This window comes from Nothobranchius furzeri, chromosome 2 (genome assembly GCF_043380555.1).
Source record: "Nothobranchius furzeri strain GRZ-AD chromosome 2, NfurGRZ-RIMD1, whole genome shotgun sequence".
NCBI lineage: Eukaryota > Metazoa > Chordata > Actinopteri > Cyprinodontiformes > Nothobranchiidae > Nothobranchius > Nothobranchius furzeri.
The window spans coordinates 68,306,987-68,331,034 of NC_091742.1; the positions used below are offsets into that span (position 1 = coordinate 68,306,987).

Genomic DNA, 24,048 nt, shown 5'->3' on the forward strand with positions numbered 1-24,048 from the left:
AAGGGCCGCTGTCCAGCAGGCTTTAGTTGTTTCTCTGCTTAAACACACCTGGTTTGAATCTGCTGGTGATTAACAGGCTGCTGCAGAGCCTGATGAGCTGCTGAAAAGGTGTTTCATCCAGGAATCAGGTGTGTTTAAGCAGAGAAACAACTAAAACCTGCTGGATAGCAGCCCTTGAGGACCAGGATTGCCCACCCCTGTTCTAGAGTCTGCTATAGTCTGGTGATGGGATTTAAATGAATATTGCAACAATTTAAGAGATTCATTGCAATTAGTAAAATACACTGTCTGGTACATGCCTCCTTCCAGTATTGTGTTACGTCAATCACAGCACTGTCGGTTTGGTGGGCAGCATGATGCAACACAGCGGATTAACAAAGATGGCGGTGGTTCGTTTGAACATGGCTTTGCCATCAAATTTGAACTATTTAGACTTGGGCTTTTCTTTTAGTCAAGAGCAGATAGAGGTGCTTAAGTTCTTTATTTAGAAAAAGGATGTATTTGAGTTTTCGTCAACAGTGTGGTGGACTGCCCCGTTGACTGACATCCGTAGCGGTGAGTAAAGATTTCACCTCCTGACTGATATCTGTCTATGTGTCATGGCCAGGACTATGTATTCACATATAAAAGTTGACTTGCATGGTTAACAAAGTACTTCTGTCATTTACAACTACTTGTTTCTGGGGGCTCGGTACCTGGAAAAGTGAGCCCCAAAAAGACACTGGCTTAACAAACCGCATGGAAAAGAGTCAATGAAACAATGAAAATTGTGAACTAAACTGATAACAACAACCAAAACAGGTTTCATGGACACTTTTTGTTTGTGTAGTGGAATTTCAATAAGAAGTACCGTATTTTCCAGACTATAAGCCGCTACTTTTTTCCCACGCTTTGAACCATGCGGCTTATAATGAGGTGCGGCTTTACTGAAGATTTTCCTTCACCTGCAGGGGGCGCTTTAGCAGAAAGTGAAACAGGTGGAAGTCAAAAGTGGAAATGGAAGAAAGTGCTCATTTTAATTTTTCACATGCAAGCAGCCGGCACGATGAAGATTTTTTTTTTAATCCATACCCCCTCATCATGGTAACTACACGTATGAGTTCATATGTTGCCGCATTTAAGTTGAAGGCCATCGATCTGGCAGTAAAGGAGGGAAACAGTGCTGCCGCACGTAAGCTTGGCATGAATGAATCCATGGTTCGACGCTGGAGACTGCAGCGGGAAGAACTCATTCAAGCCAGCTTCACCCGGGGATGATGACAGCAACACGGACAGTGACACTGACATCGCCACAGAAAAGGTATGTGACGAAGCTCTTCTGAGGCTGTTCAGCTCCGACACTTAAGAAGAGGACTTTAATGGCTTTAGTGCGCAAGAGGAAGATGAGAGCGAATGACTTCTTCTGGTAGGCAAGTGTGTTTTATTTACTAACCAGGCATGTTTTGTGTGCAGTTTTTATTTTCTAATCATCCAGGGCTTATTAATGCTGTGTCAGCACTGCTCTTTTCTTCTAAACATGCATGCAAATTACCCGTAATAACGTGTCAGTTCTGTTTTTATTTTATAACCATCCAGAAATATGAATGCTATCAGTGCTCACCCGTGTTTAAAATTCGTTTTGGTGAATTAAAACAACAACGAAAAACCTCCGTGTAGCGTCTTTCTGTCTAATTATCTTATGTTACGGCCGTACATGCGCTGTGCGCCGGAGACCTGCATGTGGCTGCTGCGCCGCGGCTTGTATTTGAGTGCGGCGTGTGTGTAGAAAACCTTTTTTTTTTTTTGTTGATGCGGCTTATATTGAGGTGTGCTCTATAGTCCGGAAGTTACGGTATACAATGTTTATTCAAATATAAGCCCATGTAACCAACAGCACATGATTAATTTTAACCCAATATGTGCTGTAAGTTATTAAATTCAAAGTGGAGCAATGCCATCAGAAGAACATTCAATTTACTGAGGGGATAGAAAAGAAAGTCTGGAATCCATCCCATTTGAAAGATGCTGTTTTTTTTTTCTCTGGGATGAGATAACGGCTGTGTCTCAATTCAGGGTCTGCATCCTTCGAAGGACCCAGCCCACCCGGCCGACGTGGGCTGCGTCCTCCGTCGGCCGGGTAGACCGGATGTTAACGGCTGTGAATTTGGACAGGCCTAGCCTTCATGAACTCCCTCGGCGAACGTTCCGTCGCCTAGCAACCGTGGAACCGCTGGGCAGAAGGAACCTTAAACGATGGAGCTCGACGTTTTATTTAGCTTTTTAACCCCCAGAAACCCAAATTTAGAAAACAACTGCAAAATATTTTTAACCTTTCACATGTTGTTCTAGGAGGCCAGATAAACGGGCCTATTTACACATTTTAACAGCCAATAGTGTTGCAGAACTGAATAGGACCTATTAGCAATGTAAATGTGGTTTTAAAAAGAAAAAAAATGGGGAAGGTTTATTTTTGTAGACTTAAATCTGATGTTGTAATATTACAACCGTGGGTCTCTGGGGGTTAATCATTTCCTTGACTGTTGGAGAGCTAATTCAGAGAAAATACTTTAGACTAGCTGAGCCTGAGCAAAGATGTGATAATAGTTTTTAATACTTTCTAAGGGTCTTAATTTGACCAAAACCGATTTATCACCTTTTAAAACTTTTCAAGACCCAGCGGATACCCTCTAGTAAACAATTCTCATTTGTAAACAAAAATAAAATTCAAGAGTTTAATGCAGAACTGATTTTATTTAGATATTTCTTTTACATGTACATGTTTAATCTTCATTAACCATTTTTTTCTAGCAAAGTAAAAAGCTGTCAAAGTTCTTCCTTCTCTCCTGTGCTCTCTGCTGCTCTGCAGCCTCATGTCCTCCCAGATCAGCTCCAGAAGCTGGTCATCGCTGGCACCTTCCCCTGGATGCCCATTTTCTCCAGAATAGTCTTAACAAACATGTAAGAAAAGAAACAGGAAGAGAAAAGAGGACAACGGGTTATTCCTTTCATGTTTTCGCAGAAAAAAATATACTCAAACGAGTTTTTAAAATATGAGATGTTATTGTACCTCCATGCCACAGCCGCCGAATACTTTGCTCCGGTGATCATGTGGTCCATCTCCGCCCTAAGCTTAATAAATTCCCTGGTATTCTCTTTTGGTCCTAAAATACAAACTTCTATTAAAATCAGGGGGAAACGTAGTGGGAGAAGTAGACACCGAGCGCGGCCGAACATACGAGCCGAGACCGCAATACAAGCACTTTTACTGTAACATTTCTAACTAAAATAACGTTCATGTATCACAAAAAGTCCTTAAACTGACAGTTTTCAAGTTTATACTTACATTTATATGCGCAATCCTCTCCGACAGCTCCCGCTTCACCTTCCGCCATTGTTTTTAAGTTTTTCTGCCGGCCGGCCCGCAAGGCATCTTGGGAAATGCTACCTATTGAAGGATACACCGGACCCATCCTTCATTCAGGCGAAAAGAAGGCCGCATTCGTCGACCGCATTTGAAGGAGTCTTCGAATTGGGACAGGCCGAGTCGCGGCGCTGTGACGTAACCGGCCGACGAATCCGGCCGAGGTAGGATGCAGACCCTGAATTGAGACACAGCCAACGAATATCCAGCTAACTTATTCAAGGTCAATAAAACTTGTGTGTTCTCCCCGTGTGGTGGAGCAAAATGGATCCAGCACTTTAAGTCAAAAGATGGAGGTGGACATCAAATACACGCTGGATACTCCCAACTGCCAATTAAACACAAAAAGAAGAGAGAACCAAAAGAACAAGGATGAAAAGACGACAGAGTGAAGAAGGGCAAATATCAGATAACGAGAATGAAAAAGCCTCGAAGGCTGGCTGCTCTCTGACTAACCACCTGCTCCCCCCTGAATTAGCCCTTTCTTTCGTGTTTGGACTCATCCAAATGAAACTCACTCCCTTGCTGATAAATGGACCGAGCCCTCCCACTTCTGTTTTATTTTTTTCCCGTCCACCCCACATTTTGTGAGCTACCACTGTGACAGCTATCTGATATAAATATTCCCTCCAAACAGCTTGAGGTCTTGTGAAGGAAAGAAACCAGAAAACTTCCAAGCCTCAGGATTTTCTGGCAGACCTCTCTGCTTGTATGGTCATAATAATAAAGTCTGTAGGGTATTCAGCTTAGAATCCAAAAAGGGGGGCACCGTTATGGTGGATTCAAGCCTCGGCTCGCATCAATCTGCTCCTCTTTTATCTCCATCTCCTAAGAGGGAGCAATTCGCTCCATATGGGGAGATGTTCTTAAACATTTCCCATTTCCTGACACACTTTTTTTTTCTCTTCTCGTCGCTTTCTTCTAATCACCACAGAGTCCTGCATAGCCACGTCTGGGAGACCCCGGATCATTTGATAGGCTGCCAGCTTGAAATTTACAGCAGCTAATTGGGTAAAATTGAATGTGGCAGGTTCCTAACAAAGACGACTGGAGGAGGCTTGGAGGGAGGATGGGGCTGTAAAAATGAGACAGGATAATGAATGTCAGGTGATGTCATCCGACGCAGAGAAAAAAAAAGCTGCAAAGGAAATAAACCTCTTTGGTTTAAAAACTCTTATGAAAAGAGGGTTACGCAAGGGCAGGAGGCAAACATGCACAGATGGAAAGGCGGTTTAAATTCCCGCAGTAATCCAAAGAACTTCTGAATGTGTTCATCATTTTCTGTCTGCCTTTATCTTCTCTTACTGTCAGAGCTTTTATTAATACCCCTCCCTCTTTTATTTTATTTATTTATTGCATACTAATGCTAGCAGCAGAATCTCCCACTATTCTGTTTGTTCACACTATTACAGTAGACAGTTGTCCCACGCTGTGTTCATCACTCATGTTTTGGTTCAGTAATTGTCAGGTGCTCAACATGTAATTGTATCATGGAAAAACAGCACTCAGCCCACAGTAAGCAAGACAAACCTGTGAAACCTGAATAAACAGATGAAAATCTGGATTTAAGGAGCTTTAAGAAACTAAATCAGCAATATTTTGGGACTGGTTTATGCAACTATACATGAACTTTTTGGTTTTGTTTGGCATTTGCCTTTGATTTAAAACAGGCAAGATATTGGTACTTTAAAGGTTTAAAGTATTTACAGTGTGGTAAAAGGTAATAGCCCCATAATACATAAAAGGTATGGTAATTAATGGTATGGTTTGACGGAAAAAAAAAGCATTTTCAATGTTTTTTTTCTGATTATAATCAGTCCCTGAGTTTTTCATGTAGGCTGAACATGAAAATAGTCTCCTACACCTATCTCCTGCATTAGCTTCTGATAGAAAATAGATGGTGAAACGCTCAAATTAAGAAATCCTCAGATCTACGTCACACTGACTTCACATTCATGGACTCACTGATCTTGACTCGTGACAGGGAAAGCTGTTTTAAAGTCCGGGAAACAGCAGCGGACGTTTCGGCTAGTTTAAGCTAACTATTAGCATTAGCAACACCGCTAGATGGCAGAAGTTCCTGCAGGCTTGCCTTATTTGTGGAGATAAAACATCAATGTTGCATGTCAGTGGTAGAGTTGCGTTGCTGTTGTCTTATCTGGGGTGAGATGCCCAAATATCACGAAATAAGACTAAAACTTACCGTCTGAAGCTAAGCTGTGATGTAGGCACGGCATTCATTCCTACTAGAAACTGCTGCAAATATATTGATTAAGTGAGTCAACCACTCCTTTAAGATTTAATTATGAACCAAATTATTTATAAAGCCAAGTTCAGTTCTAGTAGCCTTACCCAGACCCATAGAACTGAGAAATCCCATCAATAGAACTTTCTGACAACACAAAGTGACTAACATTTAAAAACCATAAACATTGTGCCGAGTTCTAAAGAAAATAAAGAACAAAGAACCTAGGATAACATCTGAAAGACTGTTAACTTCTTTTGGATATGGTCAGGGTCAGAGGTTACAATTCAACAATCTGATAAGATGGGTGCAGATATGGCTTAAGTGGAAGAGTTCAAAGGCCCAAATCTCTTTTGACCAGAAAGAACACAAAGGCTCACCTCAAATCACTAAAAAATGTCCTCCAGGCAATTGGGGAAAATAACCCTTGGAATGGCGAGACTAAAGTGGAACTGTCTGCAAGGCATGTGTCTTTTCGCATTTGGTGTAAAACTTCCTCTACTAAATCATATCAGTGGTGAAACATGGTGGTGGTAGTGTGATGGTCTGGGGCTGTTTTGCTGCTTCATGATCTGGGCCACTTGCTGTATTAGATGGAACCATGAATTCTGCTTTCTAGTAGAAAATTATGTGGGAGAATGTCTGACCTTTGACCTTGAACTGGTGGTCATGTTAAACAAAAACTCCAGTGTGGCTTGATTAAAAAAGATTCTCTAAATAAGAGTGATCATTCAAAACTACATTTTTTTACTCTGGTTTTCTGTCTGAAATTGAAATTTGTTCACTGATCTGAAAGTAAGCAAAACTTGTAGAAGCAAGGGACAAACTGTTTTCACCTGAAGTCCAGCCTTTTGGTGAGAGAAATGATGCAAATCTTGATTTTAACAATGTATGCATTAAGTACTTCATTTTCTACTCCCTTTGAAGATTTGAACACTACAATAATGTGACTTGTTCTGGTTTAAGTTAAGCTTCCAAAAATGGTGGATTGTACATTTTCCCATAATGGAACCTAACACCATCTTCAATCAAATTGTCTGGGCTGCAAATTTTAAGTTCCACAGCTCTGGTTTTACATGCAGATGTTCACTTAAAAATGTTAGCCTCAGCTAAAGTTGGAACAATAATGGTCACATCATCTGGAAAGCTTCCTGTGGAGACACAGAAGCTGTTTTTGCAGACCAAGTTCTTATGAAAAAGAAAGAGCACAGTGAAAAACTCTTAAACTGCTCCCAAATGCCATTGTATTGTGAAAATTCCCTTTCTTGTAAGTTTTGAAGTTTTATGAACAGACCTATCAAGGTGTCCATATTCCACATAAACTGTCCTTTGGACTTGGATGGCCTTTTCAGTAATATTCTGTCTAATCTTTATATCTGTTGTAGAGATTTTACCCAAGAATGAGAAATGTTACAATTTGAGGACAAACAAGTGTCCAATCAAAGCAGATGAAAACACATGAAATACAAATAGAAAAAAATAATAATCAACCAAGAGCTGAAACAGGACACATACTCCTAATTTGAAAGTCTACTGTTAATCAAGTTTTTAGCTAGCTAAGTAGTATTTATGAGTGTTTACTTTTTTTTACACAGTCAACTTAACAAGAGACAAATTGTGCTTTGTAGCATAAAAATGACTAGCTGGCAAGTTATTGGTCATCTATGTTGAGCTTTAGCTAGTCAATCTCTTAGTCTCCCTCCTTTAAAAAACAAAACAAAAAACAAATTCAATCAATGCAACACAACTCTACCACTGACTCTGTTTTCTCTGCAACGTTGATGTTTTATCTCCATAACTAAAACAAGCCTGAAGGAGTTCTGCCATGTGAGTTGCTAATACTAACAGTTAGCTTCTGCTAGCCAAAACGTTATCTGCTGTTTCCTGGACACTAAACCAACAACAGCCTTCCCCGTCACGAGTCATGATGGGTGCATCCATGAACGTCAAAAGTGACGTAGATGTGTCAGTTTTTTTTAACCAAGTGTGTTTTCATCTTTTGTCAATCAGAAGCGAATGCAGCAAATAGGGGTAGAAGACTGTTTTTGTGTTTATCCTGCATGTGAAACTCAGAGTGACTAATCGTAAATATAGAAAAAAAAATAAACAAGTACAAGAAAAAAAAAAAACATGTTGTATTCTAGTGACCATTTAAAAGTCTGTATTTATCTCACTGAGCTGGAACTGTTGTGACTACAGATACAGGTCACAAAGAAATTTCTTAAACATCTACAATAGTTTGCTAACACTCTCAGTTTCCATACACGCATGGGTACGCTTTGAGCTCAAGACCCGGGACGGCGTTAGGCCCGGCTACTTGGACTGAAGCCCCGGATGTTTCATGGAAAGCCCCGGATCTAAATCGCAGAAGTAACATGCAGTACCAAAGTCCAACAGAGAGGGAGCAGCTGGCAGTAGTTTGTATACAGCCTGCCTGAGCCTCCACCACTGAAGAAGCCCTTCAGCAGCCGGCTTCTTCTGCAGTCTCTGCCTGAAATGCACGAGTGAAGATGGACAAAAGGATGTTTTTAGACCAAAAGTACGGCGACAGAACCCCAGCTTTGATGAGACTGGTGCTGACTCAGGTTTGTGAGTCTTATTTGAAAATATTTGTTGTGCTGCTGGTTTGCCTAAAGTTAGCTTATCAGGTAAAGTTGTTTGAGAAAGAAAGGGAATATTTACTATCATCTCACACTAAACACTAACAGGAACACTACTCTGCCTTGAAAATGCTTAATATGTAGCTTCAGATTAAAAATTATGTGGTACAAGACATATATGATGTTGACTAGTGCGTGTCACGTGTGTGTGTGCGTGTGTTAAGCCCCGGATGTTCTTCAGTCCTTAATCCGCCCCTGCTCAAGACACTTACATTTTGAAACTGGAATCACGAAAGCTCTCTCAGTAGACTCACTGGAGGCATTTTGGCCACCAAAATGTAAATCAAATAAGGGCAAGTTCCTATTAAATGCCCTAAACTTATTTAACCCTAAAGGACCCGTTGTGACACTGGAATCACAACTGATTTTAAACATCTGCAAACGTGCTTCTTGAGTCAACTTTGAAAACCCCAAGTGACAATCTATCCATACATGTATTGAAAATTATTCAACTTTTTTCTACATGTTGATGTATTTATTCCAATCTATTTTCTAATTAAAAAGGGGTTGGGTTCTTAAGGGGTTTGGGACATTTTGGGACTGTTAGCATGACTGTGACAGGACATCCTCACACTTACGTAATTTAGCCCATGTGACATGTCTATTTTTTAAACGTCTAACAAAAGTACCATTCAGTGTGCTTTCAGCGTAAATTGTGCATAGTTTATCGATATGTTGTGTCACCAACACTGACAGCTGAGTGAGCTGCTGGCAAACAAGGTTTTCTTCCCATCTAGATTAGACCACTGACAATTTTGCTTTAGATGAGGAGATTTAAATGAAAACGGGCGCAAAGAAGGGGGGATAAAACCCTCCTCAAACCTTGCTTAAACAAATACCTCATGCAGTCCTCAATCCTTCAAGAAGGTCAAAAGCTTAGGGTAATGAGAACTGCTGCATATGGGAAGGATCATTGTCAAAGGAGACAGGATCCTCCCATCTGTTTACCACTCTTTATCCCTCAATCACTCATGTCCCTCCATCAGCAGGTTTCTACCCAACAGGAGAGGACTCATTTGTCTCATGCATGGGCCAAACAATCACCTACAAGTGTTTGTTTTTCACGTAATCCTCATTAAGGGGAGAGCTGTCAAATGTCAGCCGTCACGTGGCCGACAGGTTCAAAACACAGGTTGCTTTTCATTTAGTTTTACCATCCTCGTGGGACTCTTCAAGCTGTGATATCTATTAACCTTCATCGTTAGTGTCGTGTGCACAAAGGCAAAGAGCTTGTAGACTAAAATATGTTTTGTTCTTCTTTGTTCATTGAGATGACAAGTGTGGTGACACGGTGGTGAGAGGGATCCCGGAGAGGCTGAGGGAAAAAAAGAAAATATAAAGTGATAGGAATGACAAAAGGAGAGCGCGGACCGATAAGGACGGGGAGGTGTACATGCATGTGTTTGGATGAGACGGATGGGAGGGGAGTTGCTTCATCCTGACCTGCTTCTCTCCTTCAGGGGTCGTGCACAAGCCTGCCACAATGCTATCAGCTGTCCCTTAAGGTGCCTGCGGAGGTCTACTGAGATATAAGGTGATATATAGCTTAGATATAGCCTGTAATTACTGGCCGTGAAGGCCACACCGCCTTGGGGGGAGAGGAAAAAGAGGAACACACAAAAAACAGAGGAGAAAAGACACTGTGGCTTTGATGGGAAAGGCACAATTGCCTCTTCTTTCCAGTATTTAATCTTTTTTTTTTCATCCAGGCGAGACTAGATCACGAGAGGGAGACTGCTTAACTCCCAAACTTCTTAAAATATCCCACCAGGGAGCAGTGACGCTTGCAAAAATCACAGGCTGCAGCATGTGTGTGTTCAAGCTTTGCAAACAATGTCAAAATGTGCTAAATTAATCATAGGTAGCATGTTTCAATTACAGCGTTGTTAGCCTGCGTTGCCTGGAGCAGACGTGTTTATCCAGAGGCTTCTGCACAGTCATGGCGTTCAAAGCACAAAGAGAAGTACGGCTATAAAAAGACATCTATTCACTCCGTCCTCCCATGGCATGGTGCGAGTCAACCTTCATCTCAAGATGCTCTCATGAGCTCAGCGACGTGCCATTACTCAGCTACGCTGTGCTGTTAGCTCCCGCTTAAAAAGGCCGTAATGGAACCAAACACCTCACTTGTCTAGGCCTTTATATACCTGCTTTACTGGAAGTGATAGAGGTTGGCTTTGATGGCTCAACGTCAAAGTGGTGTTCTTATGGGTGGGGGAGGCGGACCGAGCTGCCTAACTGTGTTTTTGTCCGCTCATGGGAGCCTGCACCAGTGATGGATGTAGGCCTGGCTCCCAGAGTTAGCTGGTAGGCTTGATATCGGACACATCGAGAATGCTAAGGGAAAGTTTCTGGGACTAAACTAGCGCCAGCAGGAGAGGCAGGTGGTGCACAGGCTAGCTGGAAGGGAGGAAACTGCAGAGTCCCAAGGAGAGAAAACACTATTAGCACATTCAAAATGTGCTAATTGGTTTTTAATGCTTAGATCATTGCACCATGTGTTACGCTAGTCTTTCTTTGGCAAATTAAAACTAATACAATTTCCTTTTTTTTTTTACTTTACCCTATAAAAGCCAAACACTGCCTCAGATTAATAGGTAAATCAGAAAAGAAAATGATAGAAAGACCAATTTCCAACTATATACATCTTCAACTATTGAGACCTCAGTGGAGTTGCTAAAGGAGTCACATCCATTGTCAGCCACAGTTTTCCATTTGGAGATGTACTCCAATCATTAATTTTTTTTGGCTATGTCTGCTGTTTAGTTCACCAATCAACTTATGAGTAGTAGGCAGTTTCTTTTCTTTGGAAATGACGGATATTAGATTTTTTTTCTCAACTGCTTTAACGATTCTGAGGACTTAAAGGGATACTTTGCAACGTTTTCATATTTTTATCAGCCCCTATCGCCCTCTGTGGCCAGAAAATTCCACTTGCAAATTCAGACTAGCAGGTTGCTTTGTTGGGACTTAGAAAAAACTGAGCTGACATACCTGGCGCTGCAGTCTGGTTCCAGCATGTTTGAGATCAAGAACACAGCTGATTTGTTTGATTTTGTTGTGAATCACTCCTGTAGACAATAATGAAGTTGGAAGACATTTCACCTGTTAGATTAAGGCGTTAAAAAGATGAACGCACAGCAAGGACGTTCTTTTTGCTTTTGGTTCTATACTGGGGGTGCTAAAACGGACACTAGGGGTGCTAAAAGCACCCCAAAACTGCCTAGTCTCATTTAATGGAACACTGTGGATTTATATTATATAAAAAGAGGCCCCGGCTACAAGGTATTTGACAAGGATATTCACAAGAGTTAGTTTTTTAGTGTGTCTGGAAATCTTTTCAGCAATGATGATACAGCCAAAACACACACAAAACCATTATTCAGGCAAGACAATAAGAAAAATTATTGAAGACATATGCGACAAAGTCAGATGTGTTTGTCACATCCATGAGGAAAACCACACCAATGAAAGTACACATTGTGGGGTAGACAAAAGTCCTGTATCAGCCCACTTAAAGCACTGACTTTTGCCTAAGTTCATGTCGAAATAGCTAGCTTGGAAATCTAGACACACCGTAGCAGAAAGTTTAAGTGAAATGAATTTTGCAATCTGGATTTGACCTTTCCCCTGGGGGAGCAGTGAAGGGCAGACACAGCCAGGCTTGGGAACTATTCCTTCCTTCCTTCCTTCCTTCCTTCCTTCCTTCCTTCCTTCCATCCATCCATCCGTCCATCCATCGTCTGAACCCGCTTGTCCATGTAGGGTCGTGGGGGGCTGGTGCCTATCTCCAGCGGTCAATGGGGAATCAGGCGGGGAACACCCAGGACAAAGAGCCAGTCCATGCTTGGGAACTATTTGGTAGTTTAGCCCCCCAATCCAACCCAGTAAGGAACAGCCTCAAACGGGGGACATAAGATCACATTTTTTTTAAGTCTTTGGTTTGACCCAGGATTTGAACCCACGATCTCCCAGTCTCAGGGCAGACACTCATACCACTAGTCCAATGAGCTGGTCTAAAATGACTTTGTTCTGCAAGTCAATCTAGTCATGCTCCATTGGAATATCTGCTGGCCCGAACAGTCTTGTGTCTTGCCAGTCACAGCGCTCTATCGGTTTGGTGGGCGGTATGCTATTGCAACTGAGTGAAAAAACAAAGATTGCGGGGACTTGTTAGAAACAGCTTGGCATCAACTTTGGACTATTTAGACTTGGGCTTTTCTTTGAGTCAAGCAGATAGAGGCACTTAAGTTTATTTAGAAAAATGATGTGTTTGTGTCTCCGTAGCGGTGAGTACATTACGTTGTTTGTTGTCCAATAACGTGGAGACAGTTTTAAAGACCACCCTAAATTCAGCCCTACAACCGAGATCTGTCTATGGGTCATGGCCAGACTATGTGTTTACATATATAGGACGGTTTGCCAGGCTAAATAAAAGCATAAAAACCATCATATTATTTGTAAGATTTGTTGTTATTGTTGTTGTTAGCCTCAAGGGCAACATGACGATTATCACTTGTAAGTCGCTTTGGACAAAAGTGTCTGCTAAATACATAAACATAAACATAAGATTTAACTGTTCAATACCCTCAATCAGACCGCCCTGTGGTGGCTGTGGCTACATAGTAGCCTTACCATCGCTGAAAGTGTGTGAATGTGAGAGTGTTAATGAAAAGCACTTTGAGGGCCTAGAAAAGCACTATATAATCCAATCCATCATTACTATTAATAATGTGGAAAGTAACATGGCTGATCATTGTATCCCTCCCTGCCTTAGAACATCCCCTCTGCTTTCTCAGTGCTAATTAGCAACATGTTTTGCACCAATTTGACATGTACACATAAGATTGATTCTGTCACATCGCCCAAAAGAGCACACCTTATTGTTAGTGCAACTGATCCAAACCATGGAAATAGGAGCTTATGAAAAAAAAAAAACACCCTGAACTTGGCTGTAAGTGGTTCAGACTGTGCTCTGTGGACGGCCTTGTCACCACCCTGCTGTGAAAGTGTTGATTCCCGCTGTTCCTGAGGACCACTGCTACACCTGAGCTGATTACCATTTCTATAGAAAGCATTTATATTTGCAATATGCCTTACCGATTGCATCACTCAGCCTGTTTGAAATTTCATCAGTGTCCATCACCACTGCAGATGGAGAGGGCAGCTCTGGCTGCTGATAATCTACACTGCTGTACTGGCGCGTATGTGAGCTGATAAGTAAAAAGGGGCTTATTTTTTTTATTCAGTACAATCCTTATCAAGCGAAGTACTTAAAGCTAGTGATATATTAATATATGATGTAGAAATGTGGGGTTTCACACTGAGAAATCATCCCAAAATGAAGAAAAAAAAGAGAATCTTAAAATGGAGATATTTTCATCTTCTCGTCCTCCTTCCAGACATTAGCCAAGTAATCAAACAGCCAATAGAAACAACAATTACAGTGGAAATCATGATACTTAAGAGTCACATAAAAGCTCTAATCACTCTATTACATAGTGTATAAACATACAGAATGATGAACAGAGGAGAGGATGAAAAATACCCGACAGAAACGTTAATGAAAGAGTGTTTGCATCATAGCTGATGGAGACTTATTCTGGATGATTAAGCAGAATAGACAAAGGGGAAAAGTTATTATCTTGTGATCATTTTGAAGATTTACAAGAAAACGTTTCCTTAATAAGAAGACAGGGTGAAAAAAGTGAATACTGCAAACAAATCATAACTCAAATTATACCTAAAAAATGACAAGTTTCTCTTCTAAATTACTTGTCTCTGCTCTTATTTCCTCTTTAACCCTAATGAGATAAGCTGCAGATGCCTAGCAACGGCTCTGACAGCTCAACAATGAAAAGGTCGGGGGTGGCGTTCATTTGTTGTGCTAACCTTCACATGCTAATGTGTAGCTGTGTCGCTACGGCTACGAATATCATTGAATCCTCTCACCTGGTTTTCTCCCCTTTCTCTTTTCTTTCTGACACCATTCTGCGTTAGCAACACCCACACCCTCCATCCACTTGCTCTACCAAGAAAAAGTCTCCGAATCAGGCGGTACTTATCCTTAAGCATCGTTTAAACGCCCCTGCTAGTAATCAAATGCTAAAAAGACGCACTGGCTCCTCTGTGTTCTACGGTCTCTTTGGACCAGTTGATTCATTCCCGCAAGGATTTTTCAGCCTGAGTGGGAGAGAAAAAGGGGAGCAACAGGGTGCATCAATTATGTGACAACATGTTTCTTTGAACCATCGGCATCCCTTTCACACAGCTGATTATCTAAACTCTACAGCACCAAACTGAAAAAGAAAAAAAAAACCCAAAAGCAATTGTTAGATAGAGCTGAAAGGTCCATTAGTATTTCTCAAAGGAGAACGTACAAAAGTAGAACTAAAGCTCTGGAAATAAAAAAAAAAGAAGTGGACACGCGTTTAGCTTTGGAAATAGAAGTCGATTTTAGATAAAGCCAATCTCTTCACATTGCTCAAAGGTGTTTTGACCTCAAAGGAGCAAAGAAGCACAGTTAGGCAGCTAGGAGTGTTCATTCTACTCCTAATGCTGCGATACGTCAGCCAAACAGCTCCGACGGACTGAATGCTTATTCAATCTGGACTCCCCTTGGAGCGCTACATTTCGTAAAACTTAGTTAAAACACCAAAACCTGCACATATATTACCTTAATGTTAGCAATTAATTACACAGTGAATGCCAGAGCACAGTGAGACTCTGTCCACATAAACAAATGAATGCCCTGTTTGGTTTTTTTTATGCACAGAAAGGGTAGAAATTCTGAAAACAAGGGGAAACTCGTCAAGCATTTAATAGCAATGTATCCCAAAGACGTAGATCACCACCATTCTAATTAAATCTGTAATAAAGACACTTTATACAGCCCATACGTTAAACGAAAAATTCTACCTAGCTTGTGAAAAAAGATAGCTTCTGTAAACTAATCCAAGTTTATTTCATCTAGATTTAACAAACCTTTTAATCACGACTTCATTTTGTTGTTTTACGACCGCAGAAGCCTAAGTGGATTAGTGAACAGCAATATGAGCATCTTCATATGAAGTCCTTGTTTTGTTTCTTGTCTAAAGGTAAAACAATAAGGCGGTAGCGAAACAATTTCCTTTCTACCCTTTTTTTGTATTTTATGATGATTCTTGGTTTTTGCACAGCTGCACCTGTTTGATTAATTTATGCCGTTTGTCCTTTTGCAACATTTTAAAACGTAGAGGTGATAGAGCAGGTTTTTTACAATAAAATACTCAATAATATACAGTCAACAGCCACTTTATCAGGTACACTTTGCTATTGCTTTTTGCTTTCAGATCCATGTTAATTCTTCATGTCAAAGATTCATCAGTGAGTTGGGAAACCTCCCCAGAGGTTCTGGTCCGCAACATGAATTATATCCATGATGTCAGTCTCCCCTCCCTACTCTTGCCAATTGATATGGACTGAATCAGTTGACTGTAGAGGCTGCTGGAGTCCAGCGAACACATAGTCACATTCAAAGAATAGAACTGAATCTAGATTAGTTGATTACTTTAACTCATTCACTGCCATCGACAACTAAAGTCGTCATTTTAGATCCAACCGTTCACTGCCAATGACGACTAAAGTCGTCATTTGCATTTTTTTACTGTCTGAGCATCAGAACGAGCCCCTGCATTGAGAGAACAAACAGCCCTGAAGCCGATCTTCATCCGCATATGTCACATGTCACGTGATCAGGAAGCAGAACATCCATGTGTTAGGAGATCGTTTTGGGCCGTTCCTGTAAAAAAAAAAAGTGAGGCGCGAACCGGAAAATCTTCTGCTGAGCACAATTCAACAAAAGATTTTGAAAGAACGGATAATGCTCGGAACACGTGGATTCTTCCTGATGTAAGAGGTGAGTCTCCTCTTTGTTTTGGTTGTTTAGGCGTCGACATCATGCTAGCGTGCAACGTTCTGTGACTCTTAAAAAAACAGTAAAAACTGTGAGAAACGCTGGCAGCGAAGGCCGTTAGCGATCAGGAAACGGCTGGCAGTGAATGAGATAAAGTGCAAGACACTTAAAGTGCTACTTTACTAACATTTTTAATGCATTTGTATTAGTCACAAAGTAATTAATGCCTTGTAAGCAGTATTGGGAGGATTGGTCAAGGTTGAGTTGAACACAACAGGTTCTGGAGTCTTATTTTCTGATACTTGGGACATCTCACCTCTGACTGGTTAAGATCACGGTGACTATCACTGACTCAGTTTGCTCTGCAATGTTGATGTTTTATCTCTGCTACTAGCAGAGATGATCTCCGCTGTTTCCTGGACGCTAAACCAACAATAGCCTTCTCCGTCATGAGTCAAGATGGGTGAGTCCATGAATGTTAAGTGACAGTGTGACGTAGATCTGTCAGGGTTTTATAATCCTAGAGTTTCACCATCTCTTTTTTCAGAAGCTAACGCAGGAGATAGGTGTAGGAGACTATTTTCATGTATAGCCTGCATTAAAAACAGAGTGACCGATTCTAATGTGATTTTTCAGTCAAGTACCACTTTAAATCACCTTTCTTCCTCATTCTAATGCCCACTTTGAATTTCAGCAAGTCATCTTTGCCACATCTAGATACCCACATGCATTGAGTTGCTACTGTGTGATGGGCCAATTAGCTAGTTGAACAGGTGTACCTCATAAGGTTGCTGATGTGAGAGAATGTGCATATATGAATATTATGACTGTCCACTATCTTCAGCCTACCATTATTATTGGGCAATATTGGCATTAACATGTAATATGGGAAATGGTCGGTATCTGTATTTACTCTTTGAATGACACAGTTTTTACATACCATGCACATATTATACATAAAACTCCTCCTGTCACTGAAAATGTCCAAATATGACAAATCCGAGGTATATGAGTGGAACTCACATATTTGTGTATTGGGTTATATCAGTATCGGAAATGAAGAGTTAGACTATATCGGTATATCGGATATCGGTATAAAACCTGATATCAAACAGTCCTAATGACAATACATTAAAAAAATCAGACCCATTCATACTATGGAATATTTACACTAATTACTTCAGGTATAAAACTGATCAGTCCTAAAGCCTGGTCACCAAGACTTACTGTATGTTATATATTGTAGGCAAGTCATTGTCCCATGCCTCTAGATATAGTGGCTGTCCCAGGCTGAGCTATTGAAGCGCCATCTACATGTTGGGTTAAATTAGATTATTTTTCCCTAACTTAATCCTCTTTGTCTGAAACTAAAATATGGGTTTCATTTTCCTTTGCACTTCTTATCTCAACAGCTTTAGCAAGCACTTAAAATATTCATAAGACATAACAAGGGCAAATTTCTAATTCAGGATGAAATATTTTAAATAGTTCCCATATTTTTGGAAGCCATTAACCCTTTGATGCATAATGGTCACTACAGTGGACAGGTACTCAAAATTTTTATTTATTTGTTTTTGCTATTAAGCACAGCTATTGAAGACTATTGCATTTCAGCCTCTCCATTTGGACTTTGTCATGAACTCTTCCTCCTCCTGACCTCCTCTGGGGGCTGGGCTGACGGGGCACTCCATTTCCCAGCATTCCCGTCACCGACACTCTCGGTGACATCACCACGCGGAAGCTATATAAGGAACTGTCACCACTGAGCTGTCATTCAGTCATCATCTCATGACAGACGCCAAACCGAACCGATCCAAATCTAACCCAAAACCAATCCAGGAAAGTGATCTTTCCACACTGTCTAACCACCACGACAGCACCCTACCAAACGGAACCGCAGTGCAGCCTCATTATCTCATGTGCGCCGTACTGCCGTCCTTAGAGCAAGCTGCGTGTTCTGTTCGGACCAAATGCCAGTCTCTCCGCACAGCCACGCTACATTACCTCCGCTACACTCCAGTTCAGCTCACCGAACCTGACAGGCTTCAGTACGTCAAGCAAACATATTTCATGTTCAGAATGCACGCTGTCCACTGAGATGGACATGTAATAAACTATGTGTAAATTAAATGTTACAAAAAATATGTAAATATGAAATTGGTTTCATTCACACCTAAATATGAATGAAAAAAATGTTTAAAAAATCATGGTTGAAGATTTCATGATTCATGCATCAAAGGGTTAATGCCTTTATATATGTGGTTACCTTTGAGACATGATCTTGTACGCATCTGGTAGATAACACCGCGTGTTTTCCATCTGGGCCGGGTCAGCGTCGCAGATCTTGTCATCTGTGCGGCCGTAGTTGGCGCTCTCAATCATGATGACGTCTGTGCCCGGGCATCGAAGCTCGATGGGATAGCTCTCACAGGACAGCTCCCTCCTCACCACTGCCATGGGGATGGGTGCTCTGCTGAAAGCTGCAGAAATTAAACAAGAATAAAAAAAAAACTAAGTATGAAGTTATCTGATGTGTTTTTATTCCATGGAGAGTAAAGACATACAAGAAATCTGCTATAGGGACTTTAGAATGTGTATTTTATATTTAAAAAAGAAACAAATAAATAAAAGTAAAGTGGTCTTAAACATAAGCTTTGGTGGTTCTCCACCCCTGTCTTGAGAGTGTGGGCTGATGAGCATCCAGTTATTAGAGTGGGAGGACGAGCAGAACCACAGAAGGGTGGAAGTTGAGGAAGATTCGACCATGACACTGACACAGATAAAACTCGAGAAAGTAGAGCATCTATTTTAACTGTAAAATGTTTGGAAAATTAGAAACAGAAAAAACATGTATTCTAAAAAAAAATGATTAGCTACAGCTTCTTTCAAAATCAACTTTATTCCAAAAACTTCATTTCACTTTAGAGTAACTTTATTTGGACTGCATGTAGCCAGGACATGGCCGGTCGAAGGGTGCCTTTGGCCCCAAAACAAACACGAGAGTCAATTTGTCAAAAAATATATACTTTTAAAAATCTCCCCATTTGCTGCAAAGTAAAAAATGTCTGTGAAGACTTCTGGATAGAGCTCCAGCCAAGTATGGGTCACTGTTTCAGCAGTTCCTATGAGACGCAAGAGCACACATGCATGCCCACGGATGTCTGCAGGCTCAAACTGGCACACGAAGGAGCATGTGCACGACCAACTGGAGAAAGTGTGTTTACAGACAGCAAAAAAAAGTGAGCGAGGAGGAGTAAACGTTGGGCTTGGAGATAGATAAAGAGTTTACAGATGTACAAACTGACAAAGAGAGAAACAGAAAAAGAAAGTAATTCATGTCATCTGAACAAGTTCCATTTGTTTTAGTGAAGTAAAATATCCAGAAAAATGAGATGGAGGAAATCATTTATTCGAATTATTCAAGACAGTAAGAGGACAACGGCCTCTCGAATGTCAAGTACACACTCGTCTTGACTTTGGAAATAAGCACAAAACAACCTCATTACAATGTTAAAGAAGGAGCTCGTATTATCTTGGTCGTTTATATTTTGTTACTGTTCATCAGTTTTACAACCCTCCTGTTGTGTCTGAAAGTGCTATACAAATATGGTATGGCATGGCATGGCATGGTATGGTATGGCATGGCATGGTATGGTATGGAAAGCTATGGTATGGCGTGGTCAGAAGATATTTAATATTTCTTTAGGAAAAAACACATTTTAAAATCCTTCTAATCCACAAGGGACCATCAGAACCTCCTGTCACTAAAAGTTAAGACATTTGTTCAAAACTCAGGAAGGGAAAACATTGTGTGCACTTTCCACCTCAGACATCATATACATAGACACCCCATACTGGTTCTGCCTGTTGGAGCTGGCGTAGCAGCGGGCTGCCATCTTGGAAGGGTTCCCATTCGCCCTCAGTAAATTTATTTCTACTGAGTAAGGTGTTTACCCAAATAAAAAACACATTTCATTGTGCTTTTTCATAGAATCAGATATAAGGTATGGCATGATAGTTAAAATATATATAAAATTAAATAAATTAAAATACAAAGTCCCAATAGTAATCCCACATGATCTGTTTTCAATAGTACGCCAGTTGCTGCAACCGTAGGCTGTGCAAAAACAGGCATCAATGCCCACTCTGTATTGACTCAAGTTGGGTTTGGAGAGTGAGGAACCCACTCAATATGGAGGTGATGCTGTTACTAATGGGGCATCTACATATTCATGTCTATGGTTTCCACAGTGACCTTAAAGCTGCATTGCGTAGTTTTACATAGAATGCTGCTGAGAGCACAACAAGTGGCTCAGGTTTTACAGAAATAGCTCTGCCGAAGGGGATTGAAAGGAGAGGCCAATGATGGTCTGGGGGTTAGCAGGGGAGCATATTACAGAACCAGGGGAATTTGATGGGTGATCGTATAAAAGTTATTCCAGGAACAGTGAGCTAAAATCGTATTGCTCTCTGAGGTTTTCCCGCTTCCTGTCCTGGTTTTGTGAAAGATGCAAAGTCCTGAAGCTTGATATGTAGCGATGCAGGCTGTCTGTGCTGCACGAGTCTCGGAAGAACCAGGAAGTCATGCTGCCTCACTAATACAGAGATCTAGGCTGGAATGATCAGCCTCCATGGCTGGTTCTGAGAGTCAGAACTCAGCCAGAACCATGAGGAGCGGCCCGGGATGGATGCAGCGAACCAGGCAGGAGTTTATAGCCGGAGTTTTTAGCCTGGAGGCCCACTCCTGGGTGCTTGGTCTCAGTCAGAACCAGAAAGAGGAGCGTCTCCGATAAGAAGCAGAGAACCAGGCATGATTGGCTGGCAGGGCCCATCGTCAAATGTACATAATCAGTTGCTAGGTTAGCTTATCTAGTGGCTAGCTGAAGGAGAACACAGCCTCCTTGTGAATGCGCATATGTCACAAAACACACTCTTACACGTTGGTACCAGCCCTACCCCCTTTCAAAATTAAAAGAATCTGAACCTACATGCACTCACAGACAAAGTACTAGATTCAGTGGTATGGTCAGGAGATGAAAAAAAATGGATACTAGGGGCCTTAGCACACCTCTGTTGTTGCTTCGCTTCCCAGGGCTGGAGGCTAGAAGGGGGATCTGGCCACCTGGCTGGGGTCTGGGGTGATGGGTCGCTTTGCTCGGCGTTGGGTGTGGGAGCCTGCCCATCAGCACCCCAGCAGGAAGGGTCGAACTCTGGGAACCGGTGATGGTTGTACCCCTTTGTGCAGCAGTACCAGGACCAGAGTGAATAGGGTGTGTATGGGGAGCATGAGTGGGTGTCTGGCTTGCATTTTTGTATGTCTTAGGTTGTATATGTATGTGAGAGCACGAGAGAGGGAGTGTGTGACTGTGTTTGTGTATGACTGTATATGTCAGATGGGGCCTTTGACTCCTCCCCTCTCCTGGGACTTTTTTTTTTTTTGCTGCTACAAATCTTCGCCTCCTCTCCACTGCCACATTTGGTGTGGAGTGTGGTGCCTTGGTCTGCCTGAGTGTTCGTGGCTCCCGGGTCAGGGGGTTTAAGATTTTTGGTGTCTGCCTGATTATTCTCGGTGGCTGCCTGGTGGGATCTTGGTCCCTGGGCTCTGTTGGGTGCCCGGCAGGGCTGGTCGCCTCTAGGTCCCGAGTCACAGGGTTCCGGGCTCAGCCAACTTGGGGGTGGGAGGCTGCGGGCGGGCCTGTGGGCTTGCCGCTGATATCCCCCGGGACTCTGCCGGCTGCTGGTTGTGGCCCCCCGGGGCGATCCTTTGCGCCTCTTGAGGAGGGCAGGGGCTTTGCTGGTCGCAGTCTCCCATGGGTCCCTGCGCTCGGGGGCAACTTATGGATCTCTGAGACTTGGAGATCCTTCCATCTCCTACACATCTTTGGGGGCAGATCTGTGGCCCCTCACACTCTCTACTGGATGCTCCTATAGAGAAACCTTACATATACAAGCGCAGGTACGCACACAGGTGCTCACATGGTGCTCTCATAAGAATGGACTTTGGCACGTTCAACACATGTCTTAAGGCTGTGGGTAGCGCTAAATGCACTGTGATTTATTATTGTTTGATTGTTCAGTAAAACAATGTTGATTTTATATTTCCTCATTACGCCGGGGACACACTGGCCGCGGAAGCGCCGCGAAAATGGGGCCGCCTTCATTCGGCGCCCTTGTTAAGCTATTCTATAGACCACATGGGCCGCCGAAGCGCCGCGAATCGCCTCGCGCCAGCGCACGCCGGCGCTCCAGCCCGCGCCGTGCACGATCATTTCGTCGTTGGCTCTATTTTTTTCGCGAGCCGCGGGTGAATCGCGTCAATTCTGGCAGGAAGTCAAACGTAGACATAAGAGGCAGGCCGGTAAAGTTAACAAAATAAAGCATTTCAAAACAAAATTCTGCAATAGACAAATGTGTTCGTAAACAGACACTGCAGAAAAACCACACGAACACGCACACACATATACACACACGTGTGTGACAACGTGAAGGGGGGTGTGGTTTTGGGTGTCTTTTCATCGGAGCAAACAGGACAGAGAGGCAGAAAGTCTGAGGCAAGCAGTTAAGATGGATGACTTTAAATTAATTATGGAAGTTAAGAAACACAAGGAGCTGTACGACCCCCGAAAAGCATGATTATCTATGTACCCATTTCAGAAGAAACTGCTAGGATACAGCTGCAGAATTGGAGCGGGTTCCAAGAGATTCAACTGGCAGAAACAACTCATACCAGGTTCACACACACACACACACACACGCACACGCGTACAAACACTCAAACGTAGAGGAAAATAGCTGAGAAAAGGCAGAGAGGAAATGGAGGACGCCAAGTGTTTAAAAGAAAAACTACAGCTGAGCCGAGGCGCGCCTCGACTGGGGCGCGTCTGATCTGAACTGAGGAGCGGCAAGCAGCGGCCGAATTTCGTGAGCGATTCGCTTCTCGGCGCTTCCGCGGCGCTTCCGCGGCCGGTGTGTCCCCGGCGTCAGGTCGATACAGTGAATGTTTGCTCCTGTTGTATTGTATGTTGGTTTTCTTTTCTTTTTCTCCTGCAGGTCTAGAAGCAGATTCTTGTTCATCACTGATTGTTTATTTTTTCGTGGACCCCCCCCCCGCCTTCCTTTTGTCTCTTCCTTTCTCTTTCATCTCTGTCTCCGTGTCTGGTTGAAATTACAAGCATTCAAAAAACAATAACAATAAAGTTTTAAGTATCAGGCGTGACATTAAAAGCAGAAGCTTTGATGCTCCACCTGGGAGTAAATCTGTAAGGCTTGTCACCAGCATTCAGACATCAATTCTGTTTGCTTCACAGCCAGACAGGACACGGAAGAAAAAAAAAAAAAAGAAAAAAAAAAGATTAAAAAAATGTGTTTATTTCAACAGAATATTACGTAATGTAGCTTTAAGAATCCACCAGTTGTTACTATGTTTACCCTAATTAGCCATTAGTGGCAGTAATAACATTTGTTTTCATCTTGATTCACAGAAACTTAGAGCTTTTTCTAAATTTAGTATTTTGATCATTTGTATAAAGAGAATCTCTACATGCATTCTTAACACCATTCATGCACACATTTGTTTCAACTGTAGCATGACGTGAACCACCAAGGTGTGATGTCTAATTTTCTATCCACGCACCATCCATATACCGTCATCACATTGCATATTGTGATTTTTTTTAAATCCTTTTGGAATCATCCGAACAATGAAATGATGATTATTTTCTGTCCACCATCGTGTCAGCTCACACTTATCAACTTCTCCTGGTTCTCAAGCTTTTATTGAGGTTCCGGCAGCTAGTCATTTCTAATTACATATCTTAAAACTGCCACATGCCGCAATGTCAACCTGACT

The 24,048-nt window shown here is 42.0% G+C and overlaps 1 protein-coding gene and 1 long non-coding RNA gene across 20 annotated transcripts in view; both read right to left on the reverse strand.

Moving 5' to 3' along the window:
- The window catches only part of LOC107377409 (adhesion G protein-coupled receptor L3), a 410,636-nt gene that overhangs the window by 235,258 nt on the left and 151,330 nt on the right, over nt 1-24,048 (reverse strand). For all 19 annotated transcript variants that reach the window (XM_070547650.1, XM_070547654.1, XM_070547651.1 and 16 more), the window contains one exon: nt 18,466-18,679. In XM_070547650.1, coding sequence (XP_070403751.1) covers nt 18,466-18,679 — 214 coding nt within the window. The remainder of the gene's footprint in view (nt 1-18,465; nt 18,680-24,048) is intronic.
- Nucleotides 2,711-18,456, reverse strand: LOC139064310 (uncharacterized). Its single transcript, XR_011517384.1, has 2 exons — nt 3,323-18,456; nt 2,711-3,140 (listed from the first exon to the last, which is right to left on the reverse strand). It is a non-coding gene; the product is annotated as an uncharacterized lncRNA (long non-coding RNA).